The sequence below is a fragment of the Homalodisca vitripennis genome, chromosome 1 (genome assembly GCF_021130785.1).
Source record: "Homalodisca vitripennis isolate AUS2020 chromosome 1, UT_GWSS_2.1, whole genome shotgun sequence".
Lineage (NCBI taxonomy): Eukaryota > Metazoa > Arthropoda > Insecta > Hemiptera > Cicadellidae > Homalodisca > Homalodisca vitripennis.
In genome coordinates this window covers 28,414,286-28,435,604 of record NC_060207.1, presented here as the reverse complement: position 1 = coordinate 28,435,604, position 21,319 = coordinate 28,414,286, and the positions used below count along the sequence as shown (strand labels likewise).

The 21,319-nt window shown below is 34.5% G+C and overlaps 1 protein-coding gene across 4 annotated transcripts in view; it reads right to left on the bottom strand.

The window, feature by feature from the left end:
- Positions 1–21,319, bottom strand: part of LOC124358766 — a 97,182-nt gene that overhangs the window by 7,820 nt on the left and 68,043 nt on the right. The window contains exons 3-12 of one of the 4 annotated variants that reach the window (XM_046811071.1): positions 19,094–19,306; positions 17,972–18,195; positions 15,403–15,614; positions 13,659–13,867; positions 11,588–11,764; positions 7,817–7,896; positions 7,561–7,660; positions 5,844–6,026; positions 2,443–2,754; positions 1,821–1,902 (exon numbers count right to left, since the gene is read on the bottom strand). In XM_046811071.1, the coding sequence (XP_046667027.1) occupies positions 1,821–1,902; positions 2,443–2,754; positions 5,844–6,026; positions 7,561–7,660; positions 7,817–7,896; positions 11,588–11,764; positions 13,659–13,867; positions 15,403–15,614; positions 17,972–18,195; positions 19,094–19,306 (1,792 nt within the window). Of the gene's footprint in view, positions 1–1,820; positions 1,903–2,442; positions 2,755–5,843; positions 6,027–7,560; positions 7,661–7,716; positions 7,897–11,587; positions 11,765–13,658; positions 13,868–15,402; positions 15,615–17,971; positions 18,196–19,093; positions 19,307–21,319 lie in introns of all 4 variants that reach the window. The other 3 variants (XM_046811066.1, XM_046811083.1, XM_046811077.1) reach the window with 3 other exon arrangements.

Genomic DNA, 21,319 nt, shown 5'->3' with positions numbered 1-21,319 from the left:
AGTTGTTGAAGACATTGCAAAGAAGAAGAAATAGACATTACTAATTAACTTTACATAAGATTACTGCCTCCACATTAGGCACAATCATTAAGAATACAGAAAAATATAGGAGAGAGAGCTACCGTAACATTAAAAATCGGCTAAGCAAGGTAAAATAACTCTTAAAATAAAGGCTTAGCTGTGAGGTATACTTTGGTATACTGAGGTATGCTGTGAGGTATACTTTGAGAATCTTGTTCAGCTTCATAATTAGCTGCATTTAGTACAATAGAGAACAGTTGCATTTTGTAGTAGAACAAAATAGTTACATAGTTGCACACCTAACAAAATAGGTACTGAACTCAATAGTTTACTTAACCTGGAAAAGTATGTTAGCTTGTATTTCTTCTAAAAACACTACAAAAATACTCTGTTTTAAGAAATTAAATGCAAACACTGATTGAAAAAAATCTAAACTAAATAAACATAAATTAATTGTTTAAAATGTTGCATTAATTCTGTGAAAATCTGAAAGGAAAATAAGTTTGGAGAAATATTTATTTCCATAACTTAATTAATATATTAGCACAAATACAACTTCTGTAGTCAAAAAATTAGGAAATCTATAAATTCTTACCAATTTCAAAATTCTCATTTTAAAATCTTGAATTGAATTTGATATATTTAAAAGCCTATATTATTTATAACTAAGCATTATTAACTTGTTATTAATATATATCTCAACAAGATAAAAAATGTAATCCCTGATATACATGAAAAAGAAGAGTATTGTAATACTTTATGTAATATGCAGTGTGCATCACCGTACTCAACTTTGGCAAGCCCCGGAAAAGAGATTCGGTCAGGCCACGCCATGGCACCATCCATCGAATTTTCTCTTCAAATAGACCTGTTGCGTGGCCTGGGTCGGTAACCAGTAAAATTGTCCGACAAAACCGGTCTGAGTACAAGCCTGGCATTGTGACTACACAACGCAAATCCTCAATAAATGTTGCTGTTATTAAAAAAGGCAAATTTTGGATTGCCAAGGTAACTATCAAAATATGCTTAGATTTGTGGAGCCAGTGACACGTAGAAATGTGGGAGCTTTAAACCATTTTGTCTAGACATGTCCAGAAGAGTCATTTATGTGTTTGCTAGATTAGACTTCAAATCAAATCATACTTAGTGTGAACACACATGGACATGGCTGTGTGTCAGCATATAGATATTGATATAATAATTGTAGATAAATTGTATTAATAATATGTATGTATGTAAATGATTTGATCAGCTGTTAATACAAATGGCTGCAAAAACCTGTGGGGCATTATGGCCAGACACTTTAGCCAGATGGCCAACCAGCTGGACTGCTTTTACTCAAAACACATTGCCTCTGCTACACCACAGTGATTGGAAGCAGCCAGCTGCAACTGCACTAGGCTTGCTTCACATGTTGGCATTCATTTTATAGTTAATTTGTCTTATGAAGTTTGTTTTTATAGTGTAAAGGTTCTTAATTGAGAAATCTTTACCAATGTCCTCTTACTAAGACTTTTTTTACAATATATACCATGTTACAGAGGTAATTTATTCATTAAGTGTAACAAAAAAGAAAGGAACTGAAAAAATAACTCACTGGTGTTCAGACCATCAAGGTTCCACTTTACATGCCTTGAGAAAAAATTCATGTAACTTCAGTGGCTGTATCAGTTTTATATTAATTTTAAACGTTTGCCTTTGTAATTCTAATGTATAACTTTAAATATTCGAACACTTAAAACAGTACAAGAGATGTTTACTACGTCTAACACTATTAAAACAAGTTGTATAAACAGTACCTTCTAATCAGAATGACAACTGTAGTTACAACAGCAGCAAGGAACACAAACGCTCCAAAAACTCCAAGAGCAATAATGGCACCTGGATCAACAAATTTAAAAGCAAATAAATTTATTTTCAACACAAGACCACATATTTTGTACATGTATAATTTTATAGCACATGGAACAAAATCTATATGTACTCAACAAAAAATCTGAATACGTTTTGCTGTAAAAGAAATACACAGTTCTCCAATAATTTTAAAATTATTGATAGTAAATGTTTAAAATTATTAATAATCATTATTATTATTAATATGTTTAAATTAATACTAAAATTTAAACATAGTATACAACACTTTCTTTATCAATCTTAATAATTTAAAATTCAATCAGAATTCAATTTCTACTTAATTTTTTATTAGATATGTAGAAATGATTTATTGCCTTATATTGACTTATAATTACCAAATAATTTAATTTAACAATCCCAGTGAAGTCCAAGAGATACCCAAGATTGGCAGAGATTGGGACTTTTAGGATTGATGAGGTTAGAATACTTCATTCAGTTTGAGCTACAATTCGCTTAGGAGTCTAGTGAAATTGAATTATTGACTCCTTTTTAATGATATGTACAAACCTAAATTCAGCTTGGCTCCGAAGGTTTCCCTGCGGTCATCGGTGGAGTGTGTGGGAAGGTCTGCCCCGTTGTGCAGTAAATTGTTGTGAACGTGGACAGAATCTGGGATCTCGTTGTCCTGGGGATGAGCAGAGGCCACCACGATCTGTGGCACACGGCCCGATTCACTCTGTTTGCTGTCGTCCTCAGTCGCTGGAGTGGTGGGGCGGGGTGAGAACGGGCGGGGCTTCTCCCTGGTGGGTGGGAGACGTGTGGTGGTCCTCGGCTTGGGAGCAGTTACCAATGGCACGATTGGTGTACTCTGCTTGATTTCTGCATCAATCCCACAATACTCTTAATCTAGATATTGATCATAGTAAAATATTTGCATTTCAACAGTTTATCTGAACGTTTGAACATTTCACCAAATACAATTAAAGAAAAATTTACACATTCAAAGAAATAAAACAATTATTATTGTTTGAAAATAGGCCCCTTTTTACTGTTTTATAAGTTTGAAGATAATTGTTTGTCTATAACAACAATAACAAAATAAATACAACAGGTAGTAAACAATGTATAATGTTTTATGAATAAAATAAAATTATATAAATAAAATAAAAAACATGTTTTATAAAAATAATAAAATTACACGAACTGCAGATAATAGACATAAAATGTTTATTAATTGCAGGAGGATTTTACTCACAAGAGAGTATAGAGTATTTACAATGGCATACAAATGATTAAACAATTTTCTGTAAGGATGAAAGAACAGCAAATACATTAATAAATAACAATGGAGGGAGAAAGAGTTCAGCTGTGTGCTAACTTAGAATAACTTTGGTTTCAAACAGCAAATAAAAACTAATAACTACTTCCAAATAGCTATATAACCGACTTCAAATCAAACTAGAAAATTTAAAAAAATTTTGATAAAAATAAAATGTTTTAGTAACATATAACATTCTATTTATAAGCAATATTGTAATCAATTAATTTTATCTATGCTAATATTATTTATACTGCAACAATTATCTGAATGCAGAGCTGATTTGTATACATTTAAAAGTTTGAAAACCAAAGTATTTGAATAAATATAATATAAATAATTAGTTGGCCTTTTAATTTAAAAAGAAAGTTTGTAATAATGTATGGTACTTAGAAGTTACTATGAATCAAATTAAAGTTAGTACAAATTTTGAAAGTTTATTATTGTTAATATTCAAAATTATATCTCACCCATGGGGCATTGCAGAGTACAACCATACTTAAGAATTATTGATATTTACAATAACTTATTTACCTAGGTTTTTATTTCTTTGAGGTTTTTGTAACTTTTTTCAGATGTTAGTCACTCAAGATTTTAAAATATTAATTAACTATCATAGACATAGAGATATGTTTCAGAATTTTCATATAAACATTTTTGAATGATCTTACAAAGACTGCTATTGGTATCACAATTAAAACTTTTAAGAATGTTGTAAAGAAAATCTCTTCCAATCATGTAGGAAGCACATTTTTACAAAGGAAGACTTTACATTATATAAATATAAACAAGTGTCAATGATGTAATAAAAAGTCAAAATTACGTAAATATTCCAGAAAAATCTCACCAGAATTCAAAAGTCAGACTAATCATAATAGTTAATTGTTATCAATTGTAGAAGCAACAGTAATTTGGGAGACAATACTAGGTGAAAAACTATTAGAGAATGTTTCATGAGATGCATGTATAGTATTGTGTGAATTAATGTGAACACAGGTCGAAATTCAGTTATCATACATTGGCGTACCTGCTGTGCATATTCTGTCAGCTGTTTTTTCCCAAAAAAAAAAAAACATTATTTCAAAACCTTATTGATATATTGTTCTGAACACGTGCTTTGTGTTAAATTAGTATTATATTTTGTTATATATTAGGTTATGCGTGCAAGTTTGTGTTATTTTAATTGATTTTGAGAAAACTGTGCAATCAGGTTTAGTTGTTTATTGATATGGATAACACACTTAGGAAAAGAGACAGGATCATAACACTTAGTGAGTATACACCAGTGACTCAGAGGGACATTGCAAAGGAATGTTGTTAAGTTTGGCTGCTGTAAACAAAATAATTAAACAAAAAAGGGAAACAGGATCCGTTGAAGTGCAGCGGAAGGAAAAATGTAGAAGAAAACGGAAGACTACTTCATGAGATAAAGCCTTTCTTTTGCGTGCTAGCATCATCCCAGAAAAAGTTAGACTTCCAGCAAGAATTAGAAAAGGCTGGAGTAAAAATTCATGACTCAACGGTACGTAAACGACTCCTAGAAGGAGGGTGAAGAGCTGTGAAACCGGGCAATGTAAGGCTAGACTGCAAAAAATGGACTGTACAACAACAACAAAATTGGTGGAAGCAGTGATTCAGGTGTGGTTTAGAGATGAAGCCATCACAAACTATTGCAAAAAACTTGTAGATTCCATGCCAAGAATAGTCCAGGAAGTCATAAAAGTAAAAGGGGGAAATATTCCATACTAATTAATGGTAACAATCTCATGTAAGTGTACCTAAATGTAACTTTGGCATAAATAAATCACATTTACAAATTAATTTTGATTGTTCACATTAATTTGCACAATACTGTACATAAAGAGTTAAGTTCAGTTTTGAAACATGATTGATGTCTCTAATAGTTATCAATTAACATGTTGACTGCGGCAGACACCTTACAGCACAAGTCTCATGACACTAGGCAAGATCACTCAGTACAAAGCTGCAGTGGAGGTGTTAAAATGTAAAATTGTGTTTGTGTTTTGTTTTCCTTTTAACTGAAAAGATGTATTTAGTTTTGGAGAGGTTGTGTTGAGTGTCTTCACTAACAGTGGATTTTATTATTTTAACGTTATGTATTTTTTTCTTTATTTGGTCTTAATTTGTAGTATTCTATTGGAAATTTTCTAATTTTTAGGCTAATTAATTCATGGCCGTCTTCAAATTTTTCAACAATTGTTGTACTTTATAAATAATAATATTAATGACTAGACTTTTAAATTCCTTAACTAAAATTTAATATTAGTCATCTTGCAATAAGATTTTTCAATTATGCTATATTTTAATTTGATAATATTTGGATCGTTGTCACCTCTCATCGTAGTTCAGCATAAGTGTTGAATTTTAGATTACTAATGTAATATTTACAAAAGAGTAAACAACTGTAAAAGCATTAAAAAAGGTTCACTCCTGATAAAGCTTGAATATTACAGAGATTTTATAAGCTAATAGACCAAATGATAATCTCGTGTACATAAAGAAAGCATATTCACAGGCAAGAGTTTAAATTGAAAGAACAATAGAACGCCACCAGAGCTCAAAAAGTGTAAGAAGGGAAAGTTATCTACATAGAAGACAGTTCAGCAAAGGAGATTTGAATAATGATTACCTTTGCACTGGGGAGCAGGTTTATCATATTGCCCAGATGGGAGACATATGATTTGTTTTGCCCCAATTAGTCGGTATTTGCGAGATATGCAGGAGTATTCGACAACGGTTCCCACTACAGAAACGTTGCTGTTTAAGAAAACTTCTCCATTTTCTATTTCAGGAGGGTCACTGCATCTGACAGCTAAAAATGAATAAAGTTTTTTCAGTTTGGATGTAAAATAATTTATTAACGGCTTTATTTAATTTCAGGGCATCACAGGGAGTAAATTTTTAGTATTTAAAATTAAATTTTGATGAATCTGTAGAAAATACGGTTGTGAAAGAAAATATTAATATCCACTTATATGACAAGATTTGAAGATATCTTACTAAACTTTGCATGAACAGATTTGGAACCCTTTATACAAAAATTATTGGGGAAAATTCAAGTGCTATGAATAGCACTCTCTTTAGCAATTTCTGTTAGTACTATAATACTATATCTACTACTTTTATCTCTTTAATTATATGTGTGTAAGCCCTCCGATATTAGCCAGAGAGGCTCATGGTTAATAAAAGGGATAGCGTTTTGCTGCCACCACCCTAGCTCGTAGGGAAATTTAGAATAGTGGTTGAGAAGGGTCTTGAAATAATTACTCACGTTTCTCCTTTGTTTGAGTCCAATCTATATTCAAAATGCACTAAAACACTCGTAGGCGCACCCAAACTACTATATGTGTACCGGTGTGCTTCGCATCTCACTCCACCAAAATAGACTTACTTCACACACTCTACATTGCCAATCCCTCCGCCTACCTCCGAGCCCTCAACTCGACTGCCGACTCGTGCTGACGAGTGCTGACCCTTGCATTTCCTCAGCACGGCCAGTCACCTCACATCACGCGGTTAAAGGGACTTGGGTTAGTCCAGTTAATTTACACACTGTGTAATTACTAAAATACCATCTAAAAATTACTATATTAAAATAGTAGTGTGCGTGCGCGCTACATGTGTAAATGTGAGTACGTTTCTAAAAAGACATTTGCTCCAATTGCATTGTTTTTATAATGAGAATTTTACTTGTACACAATTTTCACACTGTGCAAAAAGTTGCATGCATTTAATAACCTATAAATTACCCAAATAATATTGTGTAAAAAGTAAAATTCTGTTACGGTATTGAAATTCATAATCATAAAGTGAACTCCGAGTGCTACAACAGCTTATGATCATTTGATTTTTTTTATTATTAGTTTTGTTAGTATTTGGGTTAAGACTTGTTTTATTATTATTTTTTTTATATTCACTACAGACTCTAATTTCCCCTTTGGTATTTTGCAGCTCTTGAAATCTTTGAAGAAAAGTTGGTCCAGAACCACAAACCTGTGCAATTGTGACTGGTGCTCAAAAAGCATAATTAACTAAACATATTTTGCGACACTGACAGTGATTTCTATCTGTGACCATGTGTTAAACAGAGGTAAAAATGTGATTTGCAAAAGAAGATATATACAAAACATATTAATTTAATTTTACTAATATTCCTCTGCTAAGCAGCTGGTAGCTAGATTATTACTTACTGTTACACCTGGGGAGAGGGCTGTCCAATCTATCGTCAAGGTCACAGAACAACTGCGCTCAACCTATCAGCTTGTACCCCTCATCACAACTGTATAACACCTGACTCATCTAGCCCACACTGTAGTTTAACAGCTGATAGCTAATGTATTACTTACGGTGACACCTGGGGGGAGGACCATCCCATCTCTCGTCAAGGTCACAGATCAGCTGAGCTCGGCCCATCAGCTTGTACCCTTCATCACAACTGTACAACACTTGACTCATGTAGCCCACACTGTCGTTTAACAGCTGATAGCTAATGTATTACTTACGGTGACACCTGGGGGGAGGACCATCCCATCTCTCGTCAAGGTCACAGATCAGCTGAGCTCGGCCAATCAGCTTGTACCCTTCATCACAACTGTATAACACTTGACTCATGTAGCCCACACTGTCGTTTAACAGCTGATAGTTCCCATTAGGAATATCAGCTGGGTAGCCACACTGGACACCTGCAAAACATGTGACTTATTACTAGCTGAAGTGAGAAGACTGGTAGTTGTAAATGAAGGCATAATTTGCGGAGGAACGATGTGAGCGAATGATTATTACGAGACATTTTGTGTTGTTTTACAAATTCTTGGGGTTACGTTTCAGTCCAAATGTACCAGTAGTCCAAAATTGTTTGTACTATAATGTTTAAGTTTATGATATTAGCTGTTTGAATATAATGATACTGATATGAATATTATACCACTCAAGTCATTAAAATCTCCATTTACTCTCATATTGAATATGTCTTTATAGCTTTTTTTAGTATAATTTAAAAGATAATAATATAAAAACACATGAGGACAAAATCTATACAACCAAAATAGTACACATAAATTTTCAAAAAATGTTATATAGAATAAAAACTTTAATTTTCGATTTTAAACATACAAGTATAAGATTTATATTTTAATTATTTCTTATGGTTAACACGTTCGCTACCGATATGTTAAATAAAAAAACATATATATAGACCAGCTGTCCCATATATGCGCCGTACGGTTTTTTTACTCCTGGACCAGCGTCCCACATATGAGCCGCTCGGGCCCGCTGATACAGACCGACGGCGCATATATTTGGGACAGTGTTCTATTGTTACTAATAATATCCTGACAAATCACTGGTCTATTTTAACGGTTTAATATTTTCGTATCGGTCTCTGGGGGTGTCTGGCGCAAATATGGGACGGTTGGTCTCTGGATAAGTCAAAGTCAATGACCTGTATTTACGGTATATATTTCACTGGTCTCAACAGTATTAGTTTGTGAAATGCTCGTCCGGCCGCGCCACTGCAGCAGAGCACGTGGTGGTTCACTAAGTTTGAGGTTATGTTCAGTGAATGAGGTTACGTTCTGTGAGTAAGTTTACGTACTGTATAAGCTTCTATCTGATTTTTTATGAACATGGAGCCAAATAGAAAACGAAGGCGTGTGTGTACCAACAGTGAGATTGACCGTGAGTTAATTGATAGTGACAGTGACACTGAAATAAGTTCTTTATTTTCATCAGATGGTAACAGAGAGTACATTCCAACCTCTAACAGTAGTTGATGATTCTAGTAGTGAAGTAGACCGCAATGAAGTTGTTACTGAAGTAGAGGCACATGAATATGTGCAGAATCAAAATAATTTTACCGATGATGTTAATGTACAGTTCGTTGCCAATGAAGTCCACAATGATCATATCAGTATTAATGGTTGTTGGACTGACACGAACAAAGTCCCACTAATTCATGATTTTGTGGGTGAAGAAAAAAGTGAATATACAAACAACTGATCCAGTTGAAGTGTTTGGCAATATTTTTGACACCGCCCTGTTAGAAAAAATTGTCACATGGACAAACACCAGAGCTGGAATCATGCGAGGGACACCTCTTTCCAAACATGCTCATCTAAAACTTTTGGGAAAATGTTTCTGTTGAAGAATTGAAAAAATTTTTAGGTTTTGTGTATGTTGATGGGTAATGTAAACCTTCCATCTATAAAACACTATTGGTCCAAGGACGGCTTATATGAGCATCCTATCTTTGGCCGGACCATGTCCCGCAATCGTTTTGAATGTATTTTAAGATGTTTGTGTTTTTATGATCCAAACATAGACTCCACAGACAATAGGATGCATAAAATTGAGAAATGTCCTCAATGATATCTTAGCAAACTCTGTTAGGGTTTACAGCCCTGGGAAGTCACTTTCTCTAGATGAGGCTATGGTCCTCTTCAGAGGCCGACTGTCGTTTCGGCAGTATATAAAAAACAAATCACTCAAGTACGGTATAAAACTGTACGAAACTGACAACATCTGATGGATTCATTTTAAATATCATCATCTACTTAGGAAAGGGGACACTTATTGACAAAGAAAAGGGCCACGCCTTTGAAGTTGTGAGAAAGTTAATGCAGAACTACCTCGGCAAAGGCCACATAATCTTTCTCGACAATTTCTACAACAGCGTGGACCTGGCCGAGTACCTCATGACCAACCAGACTAACATGTGTGGTACTCTACAGTCAAATATAGAGTTGGGAATCCGCAAGTTGTGGTGCAAACAAAACTGAAAAAGGGGGAGTGTGTGAGCCGTCAAAGAGGTTGACGTTACCGTCCATGAAATGGCGAGATAAAAGAAATGTTTTGACTATTTCAACTTCAAATGGCCCCGAGATGGAGGAAACAAGAACAAAAAGGGGAGAAGTGATCCAAAAGCCCAGCATGGTTGTTCGCTACAACAAGGGTATGAGTGGGATTGATCGCCAGTGATCAAATGATCTCTTATTATTCCACTCCTAGAAAGTCTCTTCGGTGGTACATAAAAATATTTTTCCACCTGCTAGATGTATCACTGTGGAACAAGCACATTTATTTTTTCCAAATTGACAACGAAGACAACCTATCTGAATTTCAGAGACATTATTATAAAACAATACATTCATGTAGAACCCATTCCACGGAAACCTCGCCCCATCCGCTCTTCACAGACGACTCATGCTCCTGTCAAGCTGGAAAAGCGACTGAGGTGCCATGTCTGCCGAGAAGCACACAATACAAGGAAGCAAACCTTTTATGCCTGCTCTATTTGCAAGGACTCTAAAGACAAACCATTTGGCCTTTGCATGCCAACTTGTTTCAATCTATGGCATGAGAAGTAGGCCCAAACATCCAATTTATCTCAAGTACACTTTTGTTTGAATTTATTTGTAATCTTTGTAATGTAAAAAAGTTTGATTTATATGTCTTATAAAATATGTAAAATAAACTTGTTCATGGAATAGGTGTGTTTTTTTGTTAAAAATTATCCTTGAATCTAAAGTATTTTCAACAAATAAATAGTGGCTCATATTTGGGACACTCGGTCTATGATACCATTTTGATGCTATAGACCGACCGGCCTCCATATATGCGCCGTAATAAAATAATGCTAAAAAACCGCAAAAACAGAAATATACATCAAATATATATATAATTAGGGGTCATTACAAAGTATAATAACCTATTTAAACAAAATCTTACCATCGGTCTGTGATGAAGGGCACACCAATATTAACTTGGTCTGTGTGTAAAGATCGTATTTCTGACGTCGGTCTCTCGTAATAACCCCGGCCGGCGCATATATGCGCCGCTCGGGTAGCGAACGTGTTAAAAAATAAGGAATTTTCAATTTGTAAGTAAATAGATAATAATGTAAAATTCCAGGTTTTTAGAGAGTTGACAATCTTAAATGCTATTAAAGTGTATAATAAGAACACTTATTTTTAATTTCATTGTTATTTAGTGTTATGTAGACTTTAAGATCTATGAACACATTTATTTAGCTACTTTTAACTAATAAAAAATTAGAAACCAGTTATTTCTATACTTTATTATAATGTCAATTATAAGTCACATTCTTTTTAAGATATTTTACTACACTAAACTGCATGTTTTTATTACAGTCAAAGTTGGATTGTTGAAACATTTTAAATTAAATTTTGTTTATAAATTTAAAATTTCTCCCAGCCCCTTTACATCCTTATAAAATAATAAAAAAGATTGCATAGTTCAAATCTTGAATAATTAGAATTTTTATTGATCACTTGGGGTTTTAATCATCCTAAATTCACTATAGTAAAATTACAAATGATAAAAGAAGTTGAACAGCTGATGAACGGACACACTCACGTTTGCAGACAGGTGGGAACTCGTTGTAGAAGCCGGTGGGCAGACACACCCTGGTGCTGGGACCGACTAGCAAGTGACCCTCATCACAGCTGTAGTCGATCGTGGCTCCAACGTTGAAGTTTTTGGCCACCATCGTGGAGTTAGGTGGCTGTTCGGGTTTGCCACAAGCCTTTGGCTCTGTTGACAATTATAGAATACCATTTGGATGATCATTTCGTTCATAATTTATAGGTTACTTTGGATAAACAAATGTTAATTTTCTATTGATTGGTTCTAAATGTAAAGTCAAACATTCAGTTACTTTAGGGCTATAAAGAATGGTGGGATTGGAGACTTTAAAACAGACAAGTATAGCCATTCCAAACTTTTATGTGAGACACAAATACAAAATATAACTTAGAGATTATTGTCCCTTCTATTGTTTCCCCTTAAAATCCAAAACAGTATTTGTAAAGGATAAAATTATGCGTTGAATTCCTTAAACAAATCCAAACTTTACAATCACAGTAAAATATAAAACACCAACATTACAATGGTCTGACAGACTGACCAAGAAGAGATATTAAATAAATATCTCTAATATTACATTTGCAATATTCAATTTTTCAGAATTTGAGAAAAACAAATAATTTTTTTTAAGATATGAAGTTCCAGCCAAGTATTGTTTAGTATATTACCTCAGCTGATTATCTTTTAGCAAGTAAAAATACTATAGAGCAAGAGCCCGTGACGCCCAGGCATTCGTTATTTCATAAAAGCTGACAACTTGTCAGTATACGAGTACTATACAGGTATAAACGTACCTCGAGTATGGAGCCTGGGTCGCGGTGGCTTCGACAGGTAACAGGTTTGTAAAGGTGAGTGAAATCACAGTTTAAATTCGTAATAGTGTAAAGCTCAGTTTTTATACATTTCAACATTAAACAACGATAGAAAGCTGCATGTGCGATGCCGGACACTTAGTATAGTTCCAACCCCCTGCCAGGCACCCCTAAAGTACGATTAATAAAAATAGTACTTTCGTCATATTATAAAACCTGAAATTTATATATGTTATTAGGGGAACTATAAAAAGATGTTTTCTCGGTTCCCAGACACTTTCTATGGTTCCTTCATGCAGCCAGGCACCTCAAAAGTTACTCTAGGTGCGAGCGCGAGAGATATACATACCATCCGAGTGAGTGAGTGGGTGCGAGTGAGATAGTACGTAATGTCTACAGCGATCTTTACCTGCGCATCAGCTGTCTTATACTCCGAACGTTTGTTTGAATACATAGTAGTGTGAACGGTTATGTGTATAATAATATTATATATACTGAGTTGTTATTTTGATTCACATTGAGTAGAATATGAATTATTATTAAATAGATTTATAAAACTAAAAAGTGGTCATTCATTAGATCTTTAGCTATTGGAATCAATAGTAAGTTACATTGTATGAAGAGAAAAAATTAAGCTAGTCATTGAATTTCTTTGGCCATTATTATTTGGATATGGAAAAAAACAAACATTGACTTTCTACACAACCTGTATATTTTTCCATTATTTATACAAGTAATACGATGAAAAGTGTAAAATTTCCATTATTATTATACAAGTAATTGTTTGCCTACACTTAGCCAAAAATAATTCATTATATCATAAAATGAATTGAAAAACGTTTTTATTGTTGAATTGGTAAGATTAGGACTACTTGATTAGTACTCTCTTATACCTACCATAACATTGGCTGTGACAGCCAAACTAAGAATTCTGCATTCAAATGTCAATATGTTTAAAAATTGTTTAGTTCCTAGTTTACTCTACTTTATTGATGTTGAAAAGTTTATGAATGGTTTTTACTGTTGCGTAAACTACATTAAATTTATTTCATTGATAAATAATTTTAATCAAATGCATAGAGGTCCACATGAGTTTATTCACATTGAAAGTTATTTTTGGATCATTATCTTTTCTGTGAATTAGTCAATTTAAGATCATTAATACATCTAAATATTTGAAATATGAGCTTGTAATTACTGTTTACTTGCACAGTGTTGTAATAATAAAAAGTAAAAGAAGAATAACTTACGATGTTGGCAGATGTAGTTAATCTTGACATTACAATTGGTATCTGACCAGAGCCAACCCTTGGCTCCGTCGTACCGAGCACAGTCCTCGTTACCTCCAGGCAGGTTCCAGAAGGAAACTGTCACGTCATCTCCGCCGAGCCACTTCCAGTTGTTACGATCCTGAGGATCCCGTACAGCTCCCATCCAGTATTGGCTGCTTGTGTCACTCCTGTAAACAGTTCATTTGTTTCAAACTTTTTCTTGCTTAATTGTTTAAGTGTTAAATGCATTTCATCCCATAATTTCTTCCACAGGATTTAAACCTTACCTGTCACTGAGGTATCTGCCTGAGTTCAACAATAGGCGAGATAGGAACAAATTCCACATCATTATAACATTCTGTTTCGAGAACTACATGGTATTACAATTTTAAATCTATATATATAAAAATGAATGCTTGTATGTTTGTCCTTTATGGAATCGTGAACTATTGGACCGATCATGATGAAAATTTGTACGTATATGTATTTTTCCACGGAGAAGGTTTATAAGCTATGCCCATCCCTTTCCCGATTCAGGATTCCGCCCCACTGGTTACAGAAATACCCATAAGAAATGCATTGCAGCAAACATATGTTAACGTCTTTTCAAATTTTTAATCAGCTGTTCTTTGTAAACATATATTACACTTATAGTTTTAAAGCATAGAGTAAGCTTAAGAGAAACGACAAATTTTGTTTAAACTGTTTCTGCAATCACTGTTAAACATAGACTTTACTATCCAGATAATACAATTCAAATTTGACGTAAAAATTCACCTTTAACTGCAATATTTATTTAATATAAACCATGCTCATGCTTGATCAGAAGAGCAATGCAGATATCATAATTACTATCTTACGTTGGCTACAAATATAAAGAATGTTATAAAAATCAACCTTAGTTGTTTTTTTTGACAGAAGTATGGTTCTCAAAACTCCGTGTGTACATATTCTCTCGATCGAGACAACAAAGCAAGCTCAATCGTGGCATCGGAGATATAACTAATTTAATCTAAAATTTATTATAGTAAAAAAAAAAAATTTACTAAGTAATATAAGGACTTCGGTTCTTAAGATTTGCGTGCGAAGCCATGGGTAACAGCTAGATAGAGGCAGGAATATGGTACATACCTTCATAATACGCCCAAGAGGCTCACGATGGAACGACTATCAATTATCTCAGCAATGTTTAGAATGTGATAGAAAAAGAATAAGTGAATATAGTGTACTGTTTTCAACGGGAAATTGCGTGCGAAGCCGCGGGCAAACTTTTGCAAAAAATTATTGAAATGCGCAGCAAAGCGCGCCGGGGTAAATCTTATTATAAATTATATGTTATTGGTAACAGGTATAAATTAAACAGTGAATTGAATTATCAATATATATCAAATATTACATATACAGAATACAAATAAACATATACTAAAATATAGTTTGCTGTTTTTTTATCATTAGGCAGCTTACTGTATACTGTGTTATATTTTGTAGAGTTTTAAATTTAATATAAATAATTACAAACAGTTTTTAGTGTAGTATTGTAGGTTACATATGTTCCACTTTCAATATCAATAGATAATATGTTATGGTAAAGAATTTGATTGGCCGTTTTTGTGTAAGATAATGATTTTTTTTATGTAATTTATGTATGGGATATAATTGACTATATTGTAATAATGTCCTCTATCTATCATGTCTAATACAAATCATAGTATTAGTTACATACCTGTGTCGTCGCCAGAGTTCCCAGCTGATGAAACCTTGCAGTGCTGGATTGCTCTCGTCAACCAATGATCCACCGCGGCTACGACAGAATGCTAGTGCCTCCCGCAGGTTCAAGGGCTGCCTGTTGTAGAATATGTAGCACTTGCCATTGTACGTAGCAGTGCTGCCTGGTGGCTGATCTCGGAACTGGGGGCATCTTTCTATTGGAAGAGCCTGGGAACATCGGAAAACAAAATAATTTAGTTTTGTGTAGTTTTTCAAACAAACATATTTTATATATTCAACCAAACAAAGTAGAATTAAAAAACTAGAAAAACAAGACAGAGATTTATCTACATCAGATAATTTTCCATTCACTCTTTCAATATTCCTTATGATTTACTTCTTATATTATGTTATGATACAACTATAAGACTCTCATTGCACCAGGAAACTCTTATATAAGTGGAACAAGTCTTCAATATCATTTTTTAAGCACATATCCAATAAAATATGTATTTCATGATATTGTAAATTGTACCTGAAGACTTTTGTGTATGGTTTATGTTATGCCTGGCTAATGCTAAGAGAAGTCTGTGGATAACAAAAAGTAGATTTAAGTAAGTATCAAGAAAATTTTGTTTCAGATTTGTTTATTTACTTTTGAAAAATGTGTTTTTTGTTATTAAAATGATACATACCATAACTGCAAATCAATAATTACATATTAGTTTTTTGTTACCTAGTATTTAAATGCAACAAAGGGCCATGGGACCCTGTTTTATCTCTTAATATGTTTACTACTATAGTATTAATATATTTGTACACATAAATGAGACATATATTCCTTCCACAGATCCTGTATGTTCCAGATATGCACTGCGGAGGCAATAAAATATTACAATCCAAACTACAAATACATATCCTAGTGTTCCTTTCGCTCTCTTATTCCAGTTATTCCATTTTATTTCGGTCTACAAAGGTGCCTATTGAAAACATAGGAATATTCCCAGGTTTGTCCATATCTGAGATAGTATAAATAGCATAGAGATGAAAAATCTTATTTCGATACAGCATATGAAAACTACACAGTTGTTTATTCAACTTCGAGACAGCTACTTTATTTACTAAGGATTTTACTACTGATCAAATTTCCTAATAATACAAGCAGGGCCTAAGGACATAGCCAATAAGGAGGTCCAAGGGATTATTATTATTTAAATAATTCAGTATTACTGACATGTATTGCTGAAAGATCGTTCTCAACAAAGAGACGGGTCAAAGACTTTTTAAGGAACAAAATGGGGCGTTACTTTCTGTCCACTACGGAAAAATATCAGTTGTCTGGACCCCCCAAAATTTTTTCCTGGCTTCATTCTTGGCAGGGCCACCCAAAGGGAGCGAATCACCGAAGGTTGTCATGGGCCCGAAGCCAAGAACCATAAAAAGTTGTAAAATACCTTTTGTACTATGGTATGTGTACTATTTTATGAAAACCAATGAACATATAAGACAGCACTTTATTTTAATATGGAACGGTTAAAATAGCACGGGAAGAAATAACAAGCCATAATTCTAAAGTTACATACATTTGAAATAGACAATAAAGGATTGTTGCGGTTAGAGATTTTACAAATACTTAAATATGTACTCATATGGTGAATTTGAAGGTGTGCAAGAAAGAATAATTAATTAATCTCCAGCTGTATGCTATTTACTATTTGTTGGGATGTTCATAATTAATGCTGAGACTTGGTCAGTATCAATGTAGTTAGCAAATTTTGCATTTAAGTTGTGGCTTTTTGATTGGATCAACCAGCTATAAAATTTCTTACCACCATCCCAGAGAGATGGTGTGTACTTTGTAAAAAAAAAAAAAAAACAAAAGAAAACAATATCCTGAGCTTCTGACACCAGGTGGAGTTTGGGAGTAAAAGATATCATACCAGTTTTTTGTGGTTTACTGTTATCAGGCAACTACTTTGTTTTGCCTTCACGCCAACCTTTACATTTTACTAAACCTCAAAACTGTGTTGTGAATTGTCTGTCACCTAGGAAGATCCAAGACGATCAGAACACACTATTCAATGACAAGTAATTTTGTCATTTTACAATGTTCAGACTACAAAAAACATAAGAGGGTGCTACAAAGGCACACCAAAATTGTTATCAGTAGAAAAATACGGTTTAGCTAATATTTTTCAATAGCTTTCATTGTACAAAACTTGCCTCAAATTATTTAAGCTTGACAAAAAAAGTGTATCTTGAGGAAAAGCTGGCAAAAGGAGGCTAAAGTTGATGCATAAGGTCTTATACATGGTATTTTAAAATTTTACAACATTATTTTGGTTGTTAATTTTGAAAAGATCTGCTGATAAATTTAATTCAAAGAATTTAGTTCCGCATTCTCAGGACATTACACTTGAAATAGAACTTTCAAGGAAGGGGTACAGGTTATTAGTTATGGGTGGCCCTGAATACCAGTCACGTCTCTTCTACTAACAAATATGAAATAATGAAATGTGGGTTTTCTAGAAATAGAATACACCTTCAAATGTTGACATTTAAAAATGTAATAAAACTCTAAGCACCTGGTCAGTATAGACGAATGCCTCGCAGATACTGAGCTGGCTGGGACCTGGAGCACCCTCTAGATGTACACTGACGAAAGCTCCCGGCATCGGGGGATTACAGGGTAGGAACAGAGGTTTTCCTTCCTCCAAGAATCCAGTGAATCGATTGCAAATCGGATTTGTTCCTAGATCTGGTCTGTTGTTTCCCACCCTCACAACTATAGTGGCTGGTTTGTTTTTACCTGTAGGAAGAGAAAAGTATTAATGCAGAATAACACACATTTATTAGGGAATGTTGGTGTTTTAATTATCTTGAATATCTTACAACACTTAGGAAAGTTAATATATTTCTACAAAAAAAAAAATTAATTGGGGAGATTTGCATATTTGTGAAATGCTTATTATTGAAATGTATGAATGGGTAGTACATAATTACACTGATTCATGAAAATTTTCTGAAACAGATTTTTGTTATTGTAATGTTTGACAATAGACAAACTAAGAATGTTAAGTTCAGTTCCAGTTCACATTCCACTTAGTGCAGCATCTGAAGTCTAACGCTGTGACAGATTTGATTCCTGGAATCTGGAATCAACATCCATCTGAAGAGATCCAAAACAGTTGGCGACGAAGAGGCTCAAAACAGTCTCTACATCGTTTCGACATCAGAGACTCCTGGACTACAAACAAATGTAATCAAGATGGTGTTCTCAGGAGTCAAATCTGTCACTGCCTTAGACTTCAGACGCTGCACTAAGTGGTAGGTGAACTGGAGCAGAACTTAACATTCTTATTGCATCAACCCTTCTCACCATTGCTCTACGTTATGTGTAATAAACATACTATCATGTAACTTATAATCAATTAATATAATGTAAGAAGTAGCCATATTAAAACTGATTAGCATAGAGTAATGTATTGTATAATATGTTTGTTACTCTAAGCTGATTAGTATCCATTTATACACAGTTTTTGATAATTTTGTTGTTTTATTTTTTCTAATAGGGAATGTTCATATTATAAGTATTTTTCAAGGTATTATTCCAATAATTCAATACACTTTTTGTGTTGCGCAACAATCTCAACCAATGTTTAATTCACTTTTTTACTAAAACCACCAATAATAGGGAAGACACTAACCACAGCAGGCCTTGCCGAAGTCCAACCTGACCAGCTGCACCATGTAGGGCTCCAGTAGGTTGACATACCACCAGGGCACCCGCTCCGGCCGCGTCAGCGTGCAGGTCTCGGCGTTGAAGAAGGAGCTCGTGCTGCCGTCTATAGCCTTCTGCGGCACCCCTCCTTGCTCCGAGCTGATCTGCATGGGGGCTTTGCCGGCCGCAACATTCAGCACTGCAACATCAATAATCGGGCGTATGAGACAGGGGGAAGATATAAGTAATATTTTGTCAACTGTACATCTAATGAGTGTATTCTGAAGATTAAGCATAATGAGATACCATGGAATATGATAACATACTGTTGCATTGGCTTAATTATCTACAGTCCTTTGGCTTTAAATTTGATTGTTCATATAGTTATTATTACCTCTTAAGGGATGAGTTAAAAATATACACAAATATACAAATATATGAATAAAATAAATATGCCCCTACAAGAAAATAGAAAGCCAAGATTTGTGGTTTTCTAAAAAAGTGTATCAGATACCAAAATACTCATAGTATCATAACAATAACCCACTCTGTTTCAGTAATACTTTCCTGCCAATATTTAACATTAAAGAATTATTATTGTATGAGTTTTAGTAATGGTAAGTCCTTAATAAATACACGATTCGCCTCTCTACAGAGATGTACTCTTTTTTTTATATGTGCAGTGGACCATTGTGAACCATCGTGAGCCTAAGGCTGGTGGATGATTTGCTTGCAAATACAGGATCGCTGTACAGGCACTCATTTCATAGATCATTCAACTTCGTTGTTGCTTTTAATTAGCTTACAAGAATTTCGGTAATACGAAACTTAAGAAAATATGAGTCGTAAATATACATGGCTCAAATCTGTAAATTGTCTTCTCAGATCAGATTATTTGAGCTGAAATGGACACTTGAAAGTAAGAAACGTTTACTTGTGATTACAAGCCATTCAGGATGATGTGTTTCAAAGTGGACTAGTGGATATCGATCAAGAGGCAGCAATGTATGTGGTCAGCACGTACATGTCGTCAAGGAGGAGCGAATTTGCAGCCGCCGACAAAAGAGAAGAACCTTTAGAGTGGCCATAATTCAGTCCCGGAGAGAACTTCAGGGAAGCGCGCAGACGCATTCTAATTGTAGAGAAGCATGAGCTCATGTCGCCAGCACTTTCCTCGGCCTCGATCCACCGGAAACGCTCCTATCTCGACATCCAACCTCTCTTAAGGAATCACGTACACGATTGTTTCAACAGTGTTTCCCCGTTTCCGTTTGCGTAAATGTGAAATGTCGCAGAGTGATATGTTTCAGTGGGGAGCACTTTCACTAGAGTAGGTGCGCCTCGCCTCATTGTTCCACACCTTTCTGTTTATGAACGGAACTTCCTTTGTACAACCCATTCATGAACGCTGGGAAGGCAAGGCTGCACGATACCGGATCTCAGTGGCCTTGGAAGAAAGACTGGAGAGTGTAGGGTGTTGACCGGAACCGTGATCCTGTGATCCGACTCGGATTCTGAGGGTAGTTACGATAGTAATCCCTAGGAGTAGAAACTTTTAAGGTGATGAAGGTATATACTTTTTTGTATGGAAAACTAGATTTTAGTATCCTAAAATTACAATGATCGGAATCTCCATGGTTCGGAATCTACGTAACACTGTTGCTATTGATTGTTGAGATATTAATTCATGACCATTGGTAAGAAACAGTCAGACAGCGACCTATACAACCATCACACTCTATTCAGCTTAAAATACCTATATTTGGGAAACCTGAAAACATCATTGTTATCCTAGAGGATCTATGGATTCCACAAGTCGATTCTCAGGAGTACAACTTCAGTATTAGCTCATTTATATAAACATTTATAACATGATAATTAAATCAGTTTTACACTTTCCCAGGAAGACAAATCCCACTGTTTCCTTCGCTGTGTGGGATATTCCTCAGTACTCTCTTGATGCCTATGAAAGCTAGCCAGGTTTGTGCATTCACTAACATCAAGTGAAATCTAATCTACGACGTTCATAAACCCGACATCATATAAGAGTAACAAAATGTTGTACAACTAGGGCTATCCGATAAGTCTAGTTAACTGAGCAGGATGACTGTTGGGATGATTAGGACTCTCCTGATGTTCAAGTCTACATAAGGGAGTATGACCTGCTTTACCTGGAAGAGACTAGAGTAGAGCTAACCTCCGTTCTTCCAAG